The following is a 21,677-nucleotide window of genomic DNA, read 5'->3' as shown; positions in this document are numbered from 1 at the left end:
TTTTTGGTGACCATACGTGAACCTAAAAGCATAGAATATGTTATCTCAGGGCGATAATCCAATTACCGGCCATAGGATTTCCTAAGCATCTTGCCAAATGCTCGGGAAGTATTTCTTCAAGTATTTCCCATTAATCGCTCTCTGAAAACACCGTCTTGAAGTGTCTTCATCTCCTTCAAAGTCTTCAAACGCTTGTCGATGACATCCTCAAAATTGCTTCCCATCAAGGTCTTGTAATCTTCAACTGACAAGTCGTCTTGCTTGAAATACCGAAGAGAGCCAAGATTTACCTCAACGGGCAAAACGACAATTTCAACAATGTTTTATTACTTGACTCAGCTTATCCATTAGCCTGAGCGTAGTAAAGAGAAGAACTCAACAACTTAATATCATAAGATTCGGCAAAACTTCTCACTTCTTCGGAGATAAAAGAAGCTCCTTTAACGTTTGAGGAATACCAAATCTATGAACAATATGCTTCAAAATAAAGTCAATTACCTCCGTACAAGTAATATTCTCGAGCGGCACGGCTTCGGCCCACTTAGTGAAGTAATCCATTGCAACTAGCACGAACCAATACCCTTTTGATGACGAAGAATAAATTTGACCAATGAAATCCAAAGCCCAACCTCGGAACGGCCATAGTTTAATGATAGGATTCAACACAGCGGTAGGCGCTAATTGAACATTGCCGATCCGTTAACAAGCTTCACTCCCTATATAACATTTGAAACAATCATCAATTATTTTCGGCCAATAAAACCCCACTCTCCTAAGCAACCAATTTATCTTACGGGCCTATTGATGAATTTCACAAATCCCTTCATGTACTACTCTCCTAGCAACTTTAGATTGATCATTATCTAAGTAATACTCCATCTATTTTTTAGTGATATAATATTTGAACACTTGCCACCGAATCTTTCGATCAACCTTAAGTGTAGGATCTTTCAAATATCTAATCAAAGGAATTCTCCAAGCTATTTCTAACTCATGGGCACAAATATCCGAATTCACAATTAATTTGGCCTTTTAATCAATTGTAACGTGCTCCCCAGCTCTCTGCCCGAGATCGGTCAGACCGGACACGCAATGCCGGTCAGACCGCCCTGTCTACATGGTCAAACTGGCCATGTAGAGCCGGTCAGACCGCCGGTACCACCGGTCAGACCGGCCGTGCAATGCCGGTCAGACCGCCTCTGGTCTATGACTTTGCCAATTTCGTCCAAACTTTTGAAATCAAGCATCGGCCTTTAGTATATAATTTTTCCTTACATAATAGCTAGATGCTTGGTGTATCAAATTATTGGACCAAAATTCCTTTTTCTCTAGACATATGAAAAACTATAACATCCAACTAACATGTCTAGATGAATACTAATTCAAATGGCTTTTGAAACAATAATCATCATGGCATCAAAACACTTAGCCAATTGAAGTATGATCAATAATGAATCACCAAAGTCATATGCCTCACACACATGAATTCCAATAAACTACAAATGTAAGTAATCGACTTGAGCATGTATGCAAAATATTAACAATGCCAATGCTTCTAAAGAAAACAACTCTAGAATAAATCATCACATTGACCATTGACATTAGCCGAATTACTAATAAGCAAAACTTTCATGGTGCAATAATTATAAAATCTATATCTTATATGGTGATCCATAAAAACACATACAATTTGGCTTTAAATAAATATCAAAGACTCATGAGCCAAATCATACTTCAAACAAATTATATGCCAACCTACCAATTCCACTACTTAGAACTGGCATTTGCAACATGTATGTATAATATTAATTTGATAAGCAAAAAACACACATGTGCTAGATAGCAAGCAATGTTCTAACATGGCATAGGCATATAACGATAAACACAATAAACTTATACCTTACCTTAGCATCCAACAAACGGCGGCTCAAAGATGTGATGTTGTATCCATCGCCGTTCATCTCTCTTGATTTCTTCATGAGCATATTTATGTCTTGCCCCCCAAGCAAAATCAGCTTTCTCGACTGCACGATTTCGAAGCCAAGACGAACACCGCACCAACATCCACAGCATCATGTGAAGGAGACTTATCTCTAATGACCAATGATTCGTCTATCATCAAATTGGATTTATCTCTACTATGGGAAATCACCGCTCTCTTAACTTTTACCTCTTTGGATCTCCACACTTGCCTAGGTGCTGTTCGAGGCTCTAAATTATTACATGTTTTATTCTCTACATCTTCGGTCTCCTTTTCTTTTTGACCTATGGCTCGAAGACGTTGTAGCCTCCTCTTTTGAGAGCGAGATAAGCCAGAAGGTATCCACTTCAGCTGTGGTTGTTTTCCATGAGCTAAACAATGATTCTTAATATTTTTGGTCGAAGTGGAAGCTCCTATGTTGCTCTCAATTTTCCCACTCTTCTTCAATGCCCCCCGGTCAGACCGGCCTCTGGGCCCGGTCAGACCGGCCACAAGCCGTCGGTCAGATCGGCTAGAAGGACCGGTCAGACCGGCCGTAGTCTGGCGGTTAGACCGGCCAGCTGGCTCGGTCAGACCGCCAATGTCGACAGCAACGGCGTCGGCTTCAGTCTTCTCCGCTTGTATAGTTTTCGCCGCATCTCCAGTAAGTACATGAACATCTTGAAACTCCTCCTTGATAACAACGACCTCCGGAGCTTTGGCTTCTTTCCTCACCCACACCTTCTTCACATTTTTCACCTTTGATCTACCGGACCGATTCTTTTGAGGAAAACGGTCTTGTCTTGAGTTAGATGAATGATTTGGCACTGTCCTAGGTGATTCCTTCCACTCCTGATAATGCGGCATAGGTGGTTGATGCATCCACGGTACGTAATACATAAAAGGATAACCAAACGGTGACATTGGATATGGATACCATGGCATCACAACCGGAGGTTTGTATGGAGTTGGTATAGTTGATGGCTCCGATTGCTTTGGTGTTTGACCAAATCTTTTTCTACGAGATGATCTTGGTCTTTTTGAATCACTAGTTTGATTATCAAATCGTTGACCGGCTAAACCTTTCTTGTACTTAGCCATAAGCATCTCAAAAGTGAGCTTCGGCTTTTTGGTCTTTTGGGAATTAGATGACCCATCCTTTGCAACTTTATGATCTTCGGCCTTCGCATTTTTGATCATATTCTTGGGCCGATGATCCCCAATAATAACACTTTTCCCTTTCTTTTTGTCAACATCAATAGAACTAGTAGGGAGAGGATCACTAACAATTCCGGTCTTAGGCATAGATGTAACCGAAATAGTTTCACAAGTGACCGATGAAGTATCAATCGGTCTTTGCTCCATCAAGCTTGCATCTTTGAAATAATCATGAAACTCATGCTCCATTTGTGACCATGTAGAAATTGAACTAGGAGCAAGCAAACTATACCATGTAGATGCAAAGTTTGACAAAAAAAGGGGAAACAACTTCAACTTAAGCAAATCATCGCTACCGGCCTTACCACATTGATCAATAAATTGGCCGATATGCTCCATTATTGTTCTAGCATCCTCACCTGTGAATTTCGTGAAGTTGGGCTCCTCAAATCCTTGCGGGTACGGGACCGAATCTATGTGTTCAGGATACGGCCTTTGATATGTATGCATAACTATTTTAGATTCTATCTCACTACTATCCCGCAAGACATTTTCATTATCTTTTCCAACATCCACATGACCGATTTGTGATTCGGTCTTAGGTGATAATGCTATTTCACTTTCGCTTGTGATACAATCCGAACCGTCATTTAGTTCGGCTATATTTTCAATGATGCTATTCTCTAAGCTAGCAACACAATCCGAACCATTACTTGGTTCGACTATTCCATCATTGTCTAAACTAGTAACACAATCCGAACCAACACTTGGTTCGGCTATATTAGTTATTGCGTTATCATCCAAACTAGTAAGACAATCCGAATCAACATTTGGTTCGGCTATACTCGTTACGGCATCATTGCACAAATTATTACCACAATCCGAACCATCGCTTGGTTCGGCTATACATGATATTGCACTATCATCTAAATTAGCATTTAAGCTATTGTCATCCACTCGGCTTTCCTGAGCCAGAGCTTCATGCAACACGTGATCAACATCAAGAAATATTTGACCATTCAATCTCTCTTTAATAGAATCAAGCAATCCATCATATGCAATGTCGGCCAAATCTTTGTCAGTTATTTTCAAATTGAAACATCGGTTTTTAACATCTCTAAACCTTTCAATATAATCAACAACAGATTCATTGTATTTGTGCCTAACCGATGTTAAATCAGACAACCTAAGCTCAGTCTCACTAGTGTGGAAATAATCATGAAATTTTTGTTCTAATTGACACCAAGTATGAATAGAATTTACCGATAAAGAAGTAAACCATGTAAAAGCTGTACCGGACAAAAATAAAGAAAACAAGCCAATTTAAAAGTATCACTATTAGCCCAACCACATTGCGCTAAGAATTGATCTACATGCTCGCATGTAGTCCTACTATCCTCACCACTAAACTTGGTAAATTCAGGAATTTTATAATCATGAGGATATGGGAAAATGTCATAATAATCAGGATACGGCTTTTGGTACTCTCTAGCGCGATTCCTTAGCTTTGCTAAATTCTCCCTGATAATATTTCTAAACCAATCCTCCACAGTTTCAGGCCTTGGTGGATCTGGTGGTGAACTTGGTGGCCTAAAAGGTGGTTGTTGCGATACAATATTGTTATATTGGCCATACCTAGTATCGGGAGGATATACCCTATTAATATCATTGTAGGCATTAGGGATATGTGGAATAGCATGACTAACAGTATTAACAGGTGATAAATAATAATTAAAATCAGTACTGCTAGTCGTGGTATGAAAACCTAGAGAAACTCCCAGGGAACCGGTCTGACCGGCCCATGGCCCGGTCACCGGTGGTTAGTGGTGCGGTCAGACCGGCCAAAGGAGATCCGATCTGGCCAGAATAGGGCACGGTCTGACCGGCATAGGATACGATTAGACCGGTGTCACGACCGGTCATACCGTTAGCTAGGTTTTGCATATAGCCGATTCCTGTGTAATCGGCTGTATAATCACCCATTGACCCCCCTAGCATTATAAGCATATTGTATAGGAGCAAAACTAGAAATAGCATATGCATCTACACAATGATTATTAACGTTTTGAATAGCAAAGTACGGGTTGGGCGAATCGGAGGTTACCTTTGGTGAAACTACAACTTGAGGTAGCGGGACATTTCCTTTCACGACGCCTTGATCGGTCCTAATGTATTGTGCAGTAATATTGTTGAACCCGTTCCCGCTCGTCATAGTTGATGAAGAAATTTCTTGATTAAATCCGGCCATATAGCTCATAGCCGAAATCGTTGACCGAATAAATTAATATACGGTCTTTTGACTTCCTTGGTATACTTGATATGAGCACGTAGCAAAAACAATTAACCGATCTTTAATCAAGATCGGCTGTTGCTTTCCCTAATTAAAAATAGCCGTGTACTGCTAGGGTGTACGAGTATTACTGCCTTGCTCCTTATTCACACGTGTACCTCTGGATGACCGTGTGCAGTAATAAATCGGCTTTAATAGCCTGATTTTTTTTATACCGTGTGTAGCAGATCGGATTGTACAGAAACAATCCGATTGCTATTGCTATTGATCACAAATTCCGCCGAATCAAAACAATTCGGCCAGAAAACTAAACCGACGACGACACCCGAGCGTGATCAAGCAAGATCACAACGCGAACAGTAGATCAAAATATTTGGCTATAATAAAGCCGAATAGATCGATTCCCTAGTGAAGTCGTCAAAAATCGTGTTGGCAACTTTTTTGACAAGTCGACAAGCACGATCGCAACACCTAAACGCCTTGCGGTGATATAGAGTCGCCAACCACCTCGATTTAGCCAAAGGGCCAAATTAAGATGGGTTTTTGAGAAAAACTGCTAAACCGGCTAGCGGAGCCGATTTAGAGATCAAAATCAGCCTCTAGGCCGATTTAGATTGATATGAGGATAACTACCCGTCTCGTGGGCAAAACAGAAGGTTTTCAGGACAAACCTACAAAGAAGTGTCGCACTCTCACAGCGGCGGCGGACGGTTTACGGCGCAAACCGACAAAGATAGACTAAAACTAAGGTAAAATAGAAAACATAGTAAAAGAACGATTCAAGTAAATTGTATTTGGCGGTTTTACAATGAACCGGCCTTGTCCCTTAAATAGGGGTTGGTCTTGCCCCCTACAGGCCCTTCTTCATGCCCAACTCGGGATAGAAACCAAAGGAAATACGAAACATGCCTTCCCGAGCAAGAAAACCCGACACCCGACGAAAACAGACTCGGACTTGGACCCTGCCGGTCTGATCGCCCACATACCTGCGGTCAGACCGGCCCTACTAGCCGGTCAGACCGCCCATATACCTGCAGTCTGATCGGCCCTGTGAAGGAAACCCGATACTTTCCAAACTTTGGCAATTTTCCCCTATTTCGTCCATAGGTGCCAAATTTAGGTGTAATAAGCAGAAACTACTCCTAACTGAATGTATAAATTCTTGACCAAGATTGACCCTCGAATTAACTATGGAAAATACAAGAAAAATCTTTCATAAGACCAGGCTGTCAGCGGTGACAGGAGTACACAAACCAGAGAGCTAAGACATCTGGTCGGCCCAAATAGTATAAAGCCCAACTATAAGAAACCACTCAAATGCGGCCCAATAGTAACCGAAGTAGGGACCACCACCACCTCCCCTCCACACCTCCACGCAAACCACAGGGCCCCACACTTCAGCCTCTCACAAGTCACTAAACCACCCGTAGAAACGAACAGATGACAAGAAATCGCCGGGCAACTACCGAGTCGGGGGAAACTTACCAAAACAACCCAAAAACCTTCCAAAACCTTTTCTTTTTCCACTTATTTTAATCAAACCAACGCAGGAAAGTCAGCACCGGGGAGGCGACTGCAAAAAAGCCAAAACCGAGGTCGCGTGCATGCGAAGCTTCCTCGAAGCCGCACGACGCGGCGAGGGGAGGGGGGAGGGGCCTGAAAGCAAAAGAGCCGATCTCCTGGGCCCACTCGTCAGCCTCTCGGCCGGGCCCGGAAGTAAAAAGAGCCGATTCCGTGGGGCCCACTCGTCAGCCTCTCGGCCCAGCACCAGCGCACGCCACCGCGTCTGGGGGGGGTATAAAAGAGCCCCCATCACAGCGACGCGAGCGGTTGCTTCCTCCGAAAATCCTCATCCTCTCCATTGACCAGACGGCGGCGCAGGCGCAGGCGCTCACCTCCCTCCTCCTCCGCGGCATCCCCAATCGACCAGCTGGCTCCCCTGCCTCCTCCGCGTAAGTTCACCCCGATCTCTCTCTCGAATCCCTTGCTCCGATCTCCAATCCGCGCTGGTTCTGTGCGGGTTTTTGGATTAGGGCGCGGTTAGCGTCGGGGGATGTCTTGGGGTTGGGGGGTAGGGTTGGTGGCTATTTGGGGGTTTGGTTCGACGATTCGGGGATGGGGGTTGATGGATTTGTGTGGATCGGATTGGTCTCGTCGATAGGTTCGGGGTCGCGGATCAGGGTGGTGGATGTGATGCAGGTTTTGTGTGAGATCGATTTGATCGTCGATTTTGGGGCCTAATTTAGGATTGGATTGCTTGGAGAGCATTGGTTTGTGCAGCGTTGACTTAGGTACGGTTTTTTTGGTTAGGTTGATTGGGGGTTCCGTTTGATCGTTGACCTGTGGTTTAGGACAGATCTGGAATTCTCCAGGTTCAATTGAAGGGAAGATTATCTCTTTTGGGGGGATTTCACCGGGAAATATCAATCAACCAAAAACTAGTTGTGATTTCCTTGTTGTAACATACGTATTCGATATTCAGTTTTCCTTCTATTTCGGTTTCCTCCGAAAATTAAAGTAGTAGCTGCCTATTTTCTTTGTTTGGACATGCTCATGAGGGTTTATCAAGGGTTTAGAATGTCATATTTTAGGAAAACCTGTACCTTCTGCTTTATATGACCATTCATGTTTCTTATGTCTGTCTTATTTTACTTGCAGGATTTTGATCCTAATCACCCATGTCTGCTGAAGTCAGCGAGGAATATCCTTATTTCCTCTCCTGCTACTTCTGGTTCATATATTGCATAAAATTCCGAGATTTCACTTGATACAAGTGGATCACCTGGAGTTTTGTGCTAATACTTCCTATCATGTGAATCAGTTGTAGTTAGCATAATTGGCAAGACTCAAGTTTTCTCTCATCTGGGTTCAGAAACATTTGTCGGTTGAGTGCTCGATCTAAACTCTGCTTGAGTCTTGCCGAAGATTGTTTCTCAACAATCACGTCTTCTGTTCTCTCTGAGGTTGGACCAATCTCCCTTTTGGTCTGATCAACCTCCTGATCTCCCTTAAGTGAACCGTCCTGCTGTGTTCACGCAATACAATCTTCTGAAGTCCTCTCTTGTTCCTTCTGTGCTCAAACATCAAAAGCAGCTCTCTCCTAAGTTCTCTTGATTGTTTGTGCTCCTAAATTCTGTTGTTTGAGCACTCAAACATTTCCCTTACTGGTCAATCTTAGATCACTTGTTGATTATTGGTATTGGCATTATTTGGTGAAGCATTTCTGCTTGTACCTTAAACAAAGGTCTCTGTTGTCTTATTGGTGCTGAAGGCAAGATATACACTGCAGTGATGGCTCAAACTTGCTTGCCACCTGGCTTTCGTTTTCATCCAACAGATGTTGAACTTGTTTCATACTATTTGAAAAGGAAGATTATGGGAAAGAAGCCTCTTATTCAAGCTATATCAGATGTTGAACTGTATAAATTTGCTCCCTGGGATCTTCCTGGTAATTCCTAATTCTCATGTTATGATGTTTTTAGAAACTTTAAATAAATGATAAAATAGTGGTCACGAAGACAATTTCTCAAGAAAAACATGTCATTTATTCTCAATTTTATGCACAATTTTGCTCTAATTTGTATGCATCAATCTTCTGCAGCTCAATCCTGTCTCCAGAGCAGAGATCTTGAATGGTTCTTCTTTTGCCCACGAGACAAGAAATATCCTAATGGGTCTAGGACAAATCGTTCCACACCAAATGGTTACTGGAAAACAAGTGGGAAAGATAGAACGATTGAGCTTAACTCTCGCATTGTTGGGTCAAAGAAAACACTGATTTTTCATGAAGGCAAAGCACCTAAAGGCAACAGGACTGATTGGGTGATGTACGAATACAAAATGGAAGACAATCAATTGGTCTCTGCTGGTTTCTCAAAGGTAATGCTATTTAGTATGCGTATTGCTTGTCGAGTAAGCTCTCACAACTACACTTAGCTTTATGTGATCAAGATTTAGTAATTCCTTATTTTATGTTCATCGTTCTGTTATTATCTCCTTTTTATTATCTTTGGAAGTAAAATTGTATTCTAAACCATTAGTAACAGAAGTGGAATATGGCTGGGCTAATAATGCTCTTTATGTGCGGTAGTTATCATTGAAGAAATTTTAGAACTCCAGAAACAGATAAAAAACAATAGAATATTGATCCTTGTGCTGATTTATAGGGGCTAAAGTGCAAATTGTGCTAGGCACCCTTTGTTTTGTTTTTATTTTTCTCACTCTTATGATAGCCAATATTTTGCTTTTTTGAAAAGCAGTTATCAACGATGAAGTACTTTTTTGGATTTTGATTTAGTTAAAACAAAGCTATTATTGGTTTTATAACTCTTATGTATCCTATTTGGGATATTGTACTCAATAGTTCTTTTAATTAAACATTCAGGATGATTTTGTCCTCTGCAAAATTTTCAAGAAAAGTGGCCTTGGTCCAAGGATTGGGGAGCAATATGGGGCTCCATTTAATGAAGAAGAATGGGAGCATGCAGATGCTGAAATGTTTCCCTTGCTGCCAAATGTTGAAACTTCTGTGTTTCCATTGCTGCCCTCTTCAGAGGTAGTAAATTCTACTGATGATACACGTGTTCAGCCTTCTGTTGCTGCCAGAGCTATTGAGGAACTACCTGTGCAGCATTTACCTCATGTATGTGCTGGGAATGGATCAACATATCAAAATATTACTGTTACTGGTGAAAGTGCTCTCATGGAACTGCCTTCCCAGCACTCTGTTGAATCTATTGGTGATGAGGTAGTTTCTGTGGACAACTGTTCTAATGTGGTCAATAATGCAGACAGTCCTGTAATTGAGGGGCTTGTATTGGAGGAACTTTCTAGGTTTTTAACTGATTCTCCTCATCATGGCAACCCTGTTGGGGAGGTAGATAGAGCTTGTTCATTATCAGATCTCCCTGTATTCCTTTTATGCTTGGGCATATAAAAATGTCTGATTTTTCTCTGGGCTTATTATTTTATCTATTTATTTTGCAGCACTCTGGTCTCCCACCAATGTCTGAGGCTGAAGCTCATGCTTTTGAGGTTAGCACAAATGATCTGTACAATGAAATTGCAGGGCTTGCTGAATTGGGTGTGCCAAATGGTGATGGATTTTCTCCGTCCAATGCTGGTGTTACTGAACAACAGCCCACATACTTTGGAGTTCCTAACAGTGAAAATTATGTAAATATGGATGATATCTTTGCTCCAGACACAAGATTATCCTATGCATATCCTTTGCCAAACAACCAATTTTGGCATTATCCCATGGATCAGTTCACATACAGTACTACTCTATCTGCTGCCTTTCCATCTGGTGACTCGCGTCCAACTATGCGCATTGTTGATGATTTACCTGCTGCTGCTAATAACGGTGGCTTTGCTTCAAAACCCAGCATGCAGTTCCCACTGTCATAACTAAGTCCAGAACCGTTCTAGAGGTACAGTTTCGTTTTTAAGTTGTTTGTTTTCCAGGTATTAATTATTTCGGGCTAATTTAGTTGCTGCTATTAAATCTTCAGGACTCTGATACTGATGACCTAGTGGGATTCCATATGCTGGCAGTACTGCGCAACAGATGTGTCTTCATGGCCACCTGCTGCCGCTCCGAGCTAAGCCAAACCTCGCTGAATCTTTCTCGTGGACTGTTGCTGGATTTACCAGTGCTCGAACTGGTGGTCACTGCAAGCATTGTGAGGCCAACAATGTACATTGTTTTGAAGGTTTGGCCTAGTTCTCGATGGCGATGCTCTATGATCCGAACTTGTCTAGCCTGGCGCGCTACTGAGGATCAGATATTCGCTTTGTGTTACCTTATTTACTTGCTGCTGAATAAAGTTTGTTTATCAAACTAGTGTATATTGTGTTATGACTGCACTTAAACCTTATGTAAGTTTGCATGGTTTGGCCTACTATTTACTTGCTATTAATCTTCTCCTAAGTTCGTTGTTTTGGCATGGATTCCTGGTACTATATAATGTTTTGCACATGCCTACAGTACTTCTATGGGCCAAACTTACGTGCACATTTAGACTGAAACGGTGCACGTATTTGGGCTGAAATTGTACAAGCATATGGGCGGAAATTGTGCTAGTGTACGGCCTGAAATTGTGCGCCCGTTTGAGCTGAATCAACGCTGATATTTGTGCCGAATTATATAACACGGACCGGCACATTTGGGTCGAAACACCGCGCAAGTTAGGTCTGAAATTGCACGTACAATGGGCACCAAGAACAGAGCGATGACGTGCAGCCCAGAGGCAGAAAATATGCAAACTAATCTGGCGCTCTCGAGATCGCAATGCAAACTACGCTACATGTTTGGAAATTGCTTACTCGAAAAGTGTAACATAATTAACATCTTTATAACAAGAAAAACGACGAGAACATCTCTCCAAGTGATCAACCTAAGAACTCCGATGATACCCTGCGTAATTGTAACCCCCATTGGGCAGCATCTGCATCTGCATCTGCTGCTGCGGTGGCCGCTGCTGCTCGAGCATGGCGAGCGCGCCCTGCCCACTCATGCCGTTCTTGCCGTACTGCTGCCACACCATCTGCTCCTCCACCAGCTGATGCTGCTTCGTCTCCATGTCCGACATCTGCACGTACGCCGGCGGCGCCACCGCCATGGACGCCGCGAAGGGGTCGCCGCTGGCGCCGCTGGTCCCGGGTGGCGCGGGCAGCGCGAGCATCGGCGCCCCCGGCGGCCGCATCGCCACGCTGCTCGCGCTGCCGGAGAACGCCTGCGCGTTCGCGGCCGTCGACGCCGCCGCCGCTTGGCTGTACATCCCGTCGAGCACCAGCATGCTGAGGCCGCCGCCGAGCTCGGCGCGCTGGTGGGCGAGCGCGCTCGCGGACTGGACCAGCGCCGTCTCCCAGTCCGTCGACGAGGGGTCGAACGCGTCGGGCGCCGGCGCCGACCCGGCCGGGTTACCGTCGAACAGGGCGAGCGCCAGCTGCCGCCCGTGCTCTTCGCCGGACATGGCGTCCCCCTTCAGGTTCAGGAAGTCGGCGTCGCCGTCGGCGATGAGCGGTGGCGCCTCCGGCTCAGCAGGCACCGTCTCCCCGGCGTTCTGCTCCTCCTGCGCCGCAGCAACCGGCTCCTCCGGCGCCGGAAGGGCCTTGGTGGCGCTCACGTCGTCCTCTACAACGGGGGACGCCTCTCGCCTGGGTGGCTCCGGCGACTGCGCCGCGGCGGCGCGCCTGTCCCGGACGAACTCGTCCATGAGCTCCAGCTTCTTCTGCGTGATGAGCTCCACCTCCGGGACGTCGGACTGGCGGCACACGTACGCGTCCTTGCACCACGTGTAGAGCGCCTCGAGCTCGTCGAGCTGCTTGGCGAGGCCGCAGAAGACGGCGTGCACGCGCTCGCAGTCGTCGGCCTCCATCTCCGGGAACTGCTCGACGAGCGCCGCCATCACCTCCGTGAGCTCGCAGTAGAGCTGCACGCTCTCCTTCACCAGCGGGTACAGCGACACCGACACCACCCGGTTCGTCTTCGCCGCGCCTGCGACGGACGGACACGCGCTTCTTCCATGTCAGTGCACGCGCCGGCGATGGCAATGAGAACGCAAGGAGGATTCGCTCACCGACGGGGCGGCAGGCGATGAACCGGTCGAGCAGGTGCTGCAGCTGCTGCGCCTTGGCGAGGAGCTGCTCCAGCGTCATCTCGCTCGTCGGCGTCTCCCTCGCCACGAGCGCCACCGCCTTGTCGGCCTCGTCGTCTCTCATGATGAAGTCGTCGTAGTTGAAGCGGTTCCCGGGGGACGCGTACAGCTGCTCGCGGAGCGGCTGCCCAGGGCGCGCCGCGCCGCCGTGCTTGGCCTGCATTCGGTACTCGAGCCGGTCGTCGAGGTAGGCGGCGTAGGTGCGGACGAACGCGGAGAAGTCCCAGGCGTCGGTGCGGGAGTGGTCGCAGAAGTCGGACATGTTGAGCATGCGCGTCCCCCGGCGCGTGGCGTAGAACACCTCCTGCTCGAACGCCTGGTCGCCGTCGGCGAGGAGGCGGTGGACGAGCGCCAGCGTCTTGAGCGCGACGGCCCAGCTGCGGGTGCGCCCCAGGCGGCGCGACAGCGACGCGACGCAGGCGCCGACGTAGGCGCGGGAGTGGAGCGTGAGCGCGATCACCTCCCGGACGTGGCGCTCGTCGGCGGGGAAGCTCTCGCTGTGCCTGGTGGCCTTGACGATGGCCACGTCCAGCTCCGACGCCGCCGCGCCGCCGCTCCCGACCTTGGCCAGCCCGATGCTCGTCTGGTCCTTCACCGCGCCGATCGCCTTGCGGAGCTTGCTCGGCGGCATCGCGACGACGTTCGCTGGCTGCTCGCCGTCTCGCCGGTGTTTGAGACGAATCGGCGGATGGTGGAGACGACGATGATTGAAATGCGCGCCGCGAGGGTTGCGGGCGGCTGAGAGGTCGCCCGCGGATTGAGGAGGGGGATGGACGCCATGGACGGTGTGGGAGAGGTCACGCTTGACCTCTTGACACATGGATTACTCTCGTTTAATTATCTCGTTATTACAAACATGGTTAATTACATCTTGCAAATCATCAATCAATAACTCCCCTAACCTCACCGTTTTTCTCATGTTTTTGGTTTTTTTTTTTTTGGCTACCTTGCTGATTTACATGTCCCTGTTTACTGTAGTCTGCTCGTCGGCTGAGTATGTGAATTTTTGTGTTGCCGGTGCGCCGGTCATGTAATTAGTTAGGCCGGTTAATTGGGTAATTAGTTGCTGTGTTTGGGGTTTGGATGCCGGTCACTGTGATGCTTGTTCCCGGTTAGATGGCGCTTTGTATGGCGCGTGGCATGTGGCCATTTCTTGTTTTGGTCCATTTGTTTCTTCTGTTATTTCAGTTTAGCCTCTCTGTCCTGTACTTTGTGCCTTCGTGCTTTTCTGTTTAGCCCCTTGCGTTTTTTACAAATTGAATGTGAAGAAGACAAAATTCTGTTTTGGGGATGTGTTTGAGGTTGGTAGTTATGCTGGGTATGCACATGTGCTTTTGCCCTTCCTTCTGTCTCTGTATGGTGTGGCCTGTTGACTTTTTTGGGTCTTTCTCTCTTTGGATTGGTGTTGTCTCCCCGTCGCTGCTGGCTTGCTCGTACGAGCTTTTCCGTCCTGTTGCTCGTGCCGGTGGCCGTTGCTGCTTGTCATCTTCTGTTCCTGAATCGGTCGAGGTTAGTCCATCTTGCGGATGTGCTGTTTTCATTCTTTGTTGTACTTTGGGGGTGGGGGGGGGGGGTGTTGTTCCCCTCCCGGTAGTCTCTTCTTCCCCTTTGTTGCTCCTGATTCTTTGTTGGAGGTGACTCGATTTGGTGGATTTGGGGAGAGCTGTTTCTCCCCCGGTTCAGTTACTTTTTCCTCTGTTGTGACTGCTTCTTTCGGTTTCTTCTTCAATGTGTTCCTTTCCAGTGTGTTCGCTGACCGGAGGAGGAGCCGACGATGATGGGTGGGATTTGCGCGCTGGTGGTCGGGGATGCCGAGGAGGATGAGACGGAGCTCTGCGCGATCTGCGTCCACGTCATGGTGCCCGGACGGCCAGTCCGCGTCCTCCCCGGATGTACCCGCGCCTTCCACCACGACTGCGTCCACCGGTGGCGAACCATCTCGTCGCGCTGCCTCGTCTGCAATGCGTGGGTGACGCAGCGGTCGCAGGGACCTAACCGTCGCCATCGCCCGCCCAGCCTGATCTGAGTTCTTGGCATGTCGGCGTTCCTACTTTCCTTATAATGGCTCAGCTCATGGTTCTTGGTGAGGTATTGTTCTATTCCCGCTGATTGTCGTAGTCGGTTTCTAGGCTCTGCACAGTGCTCCTTGCCGATTTCTTGTTCTTTTTTCTGGCGATTCTTCTATGGGTCTGCATGTAAATTGACTTGTTCTTGTATTTGGTGGTAGCAAGCAAAACGGTATGCAGGTTTTAGCCCTTTTCTCAATTTTTTGCTGTTTACTTTTTCCCTACATGTATTTTGTGCTTGCAAATTTTCCCAATGCGCCTTGCTTACCCTTTCCATGTGTTGGGTCTTGTAAAAAATTTCCCTTTTCATGAGGCCCCTGTGTAGGAGAAATTGCCCTCTTTGTTGTTGTGTGCGATATTTTATTTTATTTTTTAAACATTGTTGCAGTGTTACAGTTTTACATAGTTAGTAAAAAGGGTACCATTGTTCGGAAGGGGTAAAAATAACTATGGGTCAACACACTATGGTCATATTTATGGGACCTGCCCAATTCCCGTTTGTAAGCGGCATCCCCCCCCCCCTCTCTTGGTGATGTAGGTTGCTGTGATGGCTGGTAACTTTTCAAGTGTATTTGTCAAGTGGTCTTAATTTGTTATTAGTGCTACCGTATGTATTTATGCGGTTGTCATTACCCTGCCTTTTTTGTTGATTGAGCTGATGTTTCTTATCGACCTTGCTGTCCGGTTGTCCTGACTGTGGGCTGATTCGTTGCTGCGTGCGTTGTCTTCTTTGAAGGCGGGGTATTTACTGGGGGTGATTCATGTGCGTGTCGACCTCCTGTGGTATTTACTGTTCTCACAGGTTGTGCTGGCGAGTTAATTCACTGTTTATTGGTGTAGGTGTCGGCTTGCATGTCTATTGTTTGTTGTATGTGTGTCCATGCCCTTGCTTGCTGTGCCTTCTTGCCCCTCCCCTTTATATGGTTACTCTGTGCATCAGTGCTAGCTCTTTTGTTTTCCTTTCTACGACCGGTTCGTTATTTGTTTCTTCTTTGTTCCTTTTTTTCCCTCCCGACGCTTGCCCTGTTCTTTTATTTATACTGTGTTAATGTTATAATGATCATACGCCTCCTTGTTTCTGTAAAATTATGATATCCATGTTCTTACTTGTGAAATCTTATTAGGCACTGGGTATACTTACTTGGTCGTATTGGTTTATGCCGTCTGCATCATCTGCTAGAGCTCATCGTGCCGCAATCCTTCGTGGTAGGAGTTCTTCCTCACGGCCAGCATGTGAATCAACACGATCAACCGGTAATTGCCTTTTCCTTCGTTACTATATTCATTTTTACTCCCCTTTTGCCCGAAATGTAAACGTCACTTCTCTCGTTTCCAGTTGTTTATCGTATGACTAGCGTGCTGTGCTTGTCGATGCCTATTAGATTTGAATTTGTCTTTGTCCTTTGCTTTTGGAAAGTTTGATCATGTTACCTTTTTTTTTAGCTACCTCGTTCAATTCTGGTCCTTCGTACCAGTCTTTGGTCATTCGGAGGAAAAGGAAATTGGCAATCTTGCGTCGCCGGTTGTTTGCTTCACCAGGTTGGTTCTTTAGCCGTGTTTAGTTGCAAAAGTTTTCTTTAAACTTCAAACTTTTCCATCACATCAAAACTTTCCTACACACACAAACTTCAAACTTTTCCATCACATCGTTCCAATTTCAAACAAACTTCTAATTTTAGCGTGAACTAAACACACCCTAATGGTCCAGGCAATGAATTGCTTAAGACCCCTGTACTGTAGCTCTGTTTATCCGTACACAGTACTGCACATGAATAGATGATTGCCTCTGTTTTTTTTTTTGGTCGAATGCACAGGAGGCCAGTAATACAATATGCTTTTAGATTTTTTTCTGGAAAATATTCTCATTGTTTGCGATACGTCTTATAAGCTGACAAATAAATGAAGCAATCAAAATTGATTTTAGGGTAAGTTCTTATACTTCTATAAAGATTAAGGCCAGAAAATAGAGAGGGATCTTAGATTTTGTCACAGTTGATATGATACTTCACCCTGTGTGACATTTTCAATTGAGGAGTTGTAAAGAATATCTGCAACAATAATTTGGAAGTGAATCATGACAAGTATTCTTCATATAATTTACTAGCGTGATTCTATTTCTTTTTGCAAGAGATCAGTGCTGCTATTAAATTCAGTCAAGAGTGTATCATTACCTTTCTAACATTAATATTGCCCTTGGATCATAAGGCCACACCATGAATGCCTGCACTTTTGGTCTTTGAAAATATATATGTATTGTTTTGATGGTGAAGCTAGCTATGGAGCAACATGCACAGATTAGACAAAATGTAAAAGTGCTTGGGAAGACATGTTGAATACTGAGCATGCAGATGCAGGTAATCGAAAGAAAAGTTGAAATGGATATATTATGCTTCCTAAGGTATTAAGAAAACATCTGTTTTGTTCTAACCCATGTATGCCCTATGTTTCAGTGACATTCTGAAAGAGCATTTGGCTATATACGATTCAAAAAAAAAAGATGCTACCGAATTTTTTGGTGCAAACATGCTTACATGCTTGAAGAGCTGCGCTGAAGTGGTTTGAACATGTTTGCAGACAAAATTGTGGTTTGTAATGAGCTCTTTCCACTTGTAATCCTTTATGGTGGAGAAGAATGCCAATCAGAGCATCCACCTAAATGAACACGCATTTGAAAGTGTTTGTCCTTTTTGTTAATAAAAATTATAGCCCAATTCACATTTTTATCGTTCATCTTTGTTGGTGTATTGTCTTCTATTAAGCCACTTAATGGATTCGCAAGGATGACTTATACTTCATTGTACTCTGTTTATTAAACAAATGTAGACTATATTTATCAAAATATGTATCTACTATCTAACCATTTTATGTAGAACTATTTGCCATCGCGCGCGGCGTGGCGCCGCGCTCTCCTTTCTAGTAAAGATCAAAGCAGCAAGGGTCTAGCTAATATTACTACTTGTAGAAGTAGAACACACGCGGGAAATCTTAGCCGATTCGAGACGCACGCCAGAGCTACACTTCGGTGCCCGCCTTGCCGCCGGCCGTCGAGTCGTCGTCGGCGGCGCCGCCGTCGGCGACCTTGTTGTTCCTCCCCTCGGCCATCTCCACGTCGTCGTCGCCGGCCTGCTTGCCGCCGCTGCCGCCGCCGGCGCCCTTGTTGTTGCGGTAGATGGCGTAGAGCACCAGCTGCACGGCGCCAAGAAAGCTCCCGCACCCGTTCGGAATCTGTCCAAACAAAAACGATCGAACACCAATCAAATCAATCAACTGTTTGAGCTGCACGCGGGCGCCGGCGGCCGGTGGCACGACACGCACCGTGACGAAGGGGTCGCGGCCGAGCAAGCCGTAGATGAACCACGACGTGCCGCACAGGAACACGGCCAGCGACATCAGGAACGGCATGTACTCCACGCTCTTCGTCTTGATCACCAGCCTCTGCATCGATTCACCATGAAAACCAATCAGCAAGCAAGTAATCGCCACGAAATCCAATCCAAGAAGTTTCCGCTGTTAGGAGTTGAGTTTAGCCGCCGTAGTTCTTCTTAAGTTTTAGTTTAAGTTTTTCCCTGTTCCCTTAACATAAGCCGGTTTGGCTGATTGCGTCGTATAATTAAAACTATTTTTCTTTGAAAAAAATCTAATCCATGAAACCGAGAATGGCAGGCACGTACCATGATGGAGAGGGGGGAGGCGTACATGCAGATGGAGCAGACGGTGGCGGCGACGCCGCAGAGGAGCTTGCGGTGCTGGCCGTGGAGGGCGAGGAGGGAGACGAGCGCCACCGCCGCGAACACCGACGCGACGGCCGCGGCGAGGCCGAGCGTGCGCAGCCGCGTCTTGTGGGTGGAGGCGAACACGAGGAACACCACCACGTACGCCGTCTCGATCACCGCGCCGGCGCCGTTGATCGTCGACACCAGGATGTTGTTTGGGGACACGAACGGCAGCCCGTACCTTCGCAATTCAACACAAGGCATCGGCAGCGTTAAACCGTGTGCAGGGTTTAATCTTCTGCCAAAATTTCGGAGCGAATTTGTTTGAAATCAAACTAAATAGTAATTTTTGACTGAATTTATATAGTATCGTGCCGGGGTGGGGGTTACGAAATTTCGGACTGAAATTTCTAACCTGACCGTGTGTGTCGTGTTGTTATTTAGGGCCTGTTAAGATGTGATCGGCCCGATACCTACAAGTTACAGTGTAATTACACTACGATTTTACTATAATTACATATGTCAAATTTTTAGAAAAAAATTTGTCGACAAATGTATAGGTGGTCCCATGTTTATTACGTTTTTGACTAGGTTTAAAAGTGTGTTTAGATGGATCGTAAATTTCTGGTTATTTTCGGTCCATTCTGACATAATTCCTTTTAAAGGACGCTTCAAATTTTGCAAGTTTTTTTTTTCTACCGCGGAAATTAAACTGTTTTTCTAACTGTAGAGAAATAGGGATATTCTTTTTTCTGACGGCATAGTGCCAGGACAGAAATCAATTTGAGGTGACATGGGAATAAGGATGAACCACAATGTACTAGTCTATCCAGTTTCGTTTAAAATACAATTATTTAAATAGAATATTCATGCTAATTAGTTTAACTCTCTTTTCCTTTTCAAAATTATTTAAATAGATTATGCCCTTCCAGCAGGTAATTTGTACTCACTCCGTCCCAAATTATAAAAAATTTTAGAGTTGGACACGGTTATTAAGAAAGTAGATACAACTATTAAATTGTCATTGGTTGACAAGTGTAGGTAAGTGCGAAAAGTGATTGCTGAAGGGTGATGGTTGGTTGGGAAGAAAACGTTGGTGAAGTTATTATATTTTAGGATAAATCCTGAGTGCTCAAAATTGTTATATTTTGGGGCGGAAGAAATACTACTTTTTCTACCAGGTCCTATCCTTCTAAGCAGATTGTAATATTATGCCATCTCATCAATTTTGGATTATATGCTTCACAAAGGCATGGAGGTAGGGTTAAAAATGGTACCGAAAATTCTTGACCGAACAAGTATCATTTATGTTGGAATAGTAACATTTTTGACCATTTATAGCCATATTTATTTTAGTGGCGTACATATTGCAGACCATTAAATAGTTAGTAAATTGTAAATACGAAAATTACCGACCAACCTAGAATCGTTTCCAAAACATTGTATCGTTCATTTATACGAGGAGGCATGTAGCTAAGCTTGTACTGTAGGTTATGTCGGTTACTTGGTTATTGTGAATATTTTGAGAAGATTACCATGCAGAGAGGAGGCAGTTGATGAGTGTCATGTTGTATGGCACCCCAGAGAAATCCTCTGTTGATTTCCTCCGAATGATCCTCCAGAAAGTAGGCCTGTGAAAAAAACAAGTGTGTTTTTTTGGTTAACAAATTCATTAGATGCGAGCAGTAGTAATACCTCTGTTCAATGCAAGACAGCAACCAGCAACAGTAAAATTAAAACATTTTTTTTCAAGAAAAATAATTTCAGAACCGGACAAAGAACATGACTTGTTTGGAATTGATGGTGGCAAAATACAGTGTATGCCGGAAGTTTCTAGTTTAAATTGCTGGAACACTATATGGGTTTTTTTTTAAAAAAATACTGGCCTCTACATCTAAAAACAGATGCTATTAATTATGAGGATATAGAAAGAACTGATGAAGAAAATTGCTGGATGTACACGGCCAAATATACTATTACGAGGTAAAAACAGATGCATGGATCCCCTTGAATTCTAGCTCTCCCCTTGAATTCTAGCTCTTTCTTACGAGACAAGCTGTGCATGTCATTCATGGCATCATGTGGGTTTATGTATCTGGATCTAGCTACAATTACACTTCATAATTTCAGAGAAAAAGATCCACTTCGGAAACCCTATGTTTGGCGAGCTCACTAAATTTATGGCACCACTTTTCTTATCATCTTTGACCCTCTCTTTATAAATATAACAGCTACCAGTCCAAAAGAGAGACAGTGAGATGCATCAACTTTTGATACTTACACTGGGGATAAGAAGAGGAAGAGCGCGATGACATTGCCTGAAAGAACAAAACCAACCAGTAAGCTGAAGAAAGCCAACAAGAACACTCACCAAATACTTCTTATAACCTAACAAAATTCACAGGAACCAATATAATCAAGCTAGAGTACTGAGTAACACTCACCAGAAACTCCAAACAAGAACTTTGCCAAATCCTCCATCTGTTATAGATGCCGCTTTAGTTCCTTGCACTTACAAATCCCTCTCCTTCAGATAAACTAAAAACAAAAACCAAAGCAAGGCGAAATTAGCTCAGCCGGCTAGCTAAGCTAGCTAGCTCCAAAGCTGATCTCTTCTTGTTCTGAAGAGGAGATCGATCGATGCAGTAAGTGCCCAGCCAGCACAAACTGAATGTCTGAATGACAAATGTGGCGCGTGTTCTTGTGTGTGTGTGGGTACATGAACTGCCCGGTTATATATAGGAAGAGAGTTGGAGGGAGAGAGGGTGTGGATAGCGGAGAAGAGTGAGTGCCTGACCATTGATGCCATCGCCATCCTGAAAACGAGTG

At 45.0% G+C, this 21,677-nt stretch overlaps 3 protein-coding genes and 1 long non-coding RNA gene across 9 annotated transcripts; 2 read left to right on the top strand and 2 right to left on the bottom strand.

Annotated features, from left to right (window-relative positions):
- The first annotated feature begins 7,236 nt into the window (after positions 1-7,236).
- Positions 7,237-11,340, top strand: LOC4338852 (NAC domain-containing protein 78). Of its 3 annotated transcripts, none has more exons than XM_015783769.3 (6): positions 7,237-7,360; positions 8,067-8,856; positions 9,010-9,287; positions 9,793-10,155; positions 10,395-10,840; positions 10,922-11,340. In XM_015783769.3, the coding sequence occupies exons 2-5, from the start codon at positions 8,700-8,702 to the stop codon at positions 10,815-10,817; spliced, it is 1,221 nt and encodes a 406-aa protein (XP_015639255.1). In that variant the 5' UTR covers positions 7,237-7,360; positions 8,067-8,699; the 3' UTR covers positions 10,818-10,840; positions 10,922-11,340. The 3 variants fall into 3 exon arrangements, with proteins under 3 accessions (XP_015639255.1, XP_015639254.1, XP_066166687.1); XM_015783768.3 differs by having other exon boundaries at positions 9,793-10,284; XM_066310590.1 differs by having other exon boundaries at positions 7,237-7,699; positions 9,793-10,284.
- Positions 11,341-11,695: 355 nt separating this feature from the next.
- Positions 11,696-13,926, bottom strand: LOC9270756 (putative clathrin assembly protein At1g03050). Its single transcript, XM_015783767.3, has 2 exons — positions 12,992-13,926; positions 11,696-12,909 (listed from the first exon to the last, which is right to left on the bottom strand). The coding sequence occupies exons 1-2, from the start codon at positions 13,887-13,889 to the stop codon at positions 11,807-11,809; spliced, it is 2,001 nt and encodes a 666-aa protein (XP_015639253.1). The 5' UTR covers positions 13,890-13,926; the 3' UTR covers positions 11,696-11,806.
- A 519-nt stretch (positions 13,927-14,445) lies between these two features.
- On the top strand, positions 14,446-17,858 carry LOC107278075 (uncharacterized). Of its 4 annotated transcripts, none has more exons than XR_010741421.1 (6): positions 14,446-14,578; positions 14,814-15,157; positions 16,260-16,389; positions 16,579-16,674; positions 17,410-17,489; positions 17,586-17,858. It is a non-coding gene; the product is annotated as an uncharacterized lncRNA (long non-coding RNA). The 4 variants fall into 4 exon arrangements; XR_010741422.1 differs by having other exon boundaries at positions 17,406-17,489; XR_010741423.1 differs by having other exon boundaries at positions 17,341-17,489.
- On the bottom strand, positions 17,822-21,557 carry LOC4338851 (bidirectional sugar transporter SWEET1b-like). The gene is made up of 6 exons (NM_001420418.1): positions 21,293-21,557; positions 21,130-21,166; positions 20,384-20,479; positions 18,807-19,089; positions 18,451-18,570; positions 17,822-18,360 (listed from the first exon to the last, which is right to left on the bottom strand). The coding sequence occupies exons 1-6, from the start codon at positions 21,327-21,329 to the stop codon at positions 18,148-18,150; spliced, it is 786 nt and encodes a 261-aa protein (NP_001407347.1). The 5' UTR covers positions 21,330-21,557; the 3' UTR covers positions 17,822-18,147.
- Between the last annotated feature and the right edge of the window lie 120 nt (positions 21,558-21,677).

The sequence above is a fragment of the Oryza sativa genome, chromosome 5, assembly GCF_034140825.1.
Source record: "Oryza sativa Japonica Group chromosome 5, ASM3414082v1".
Taxonomy (NCBI): Eukaryota; Viridiplantae; Streptophyta; class Magnoliopsida; order Poales; family Poaceae; genus Oryza; species Oryza sativa.
This window is presented reverse-complemented; position numbering and strand designations above follow the sequence as displayed.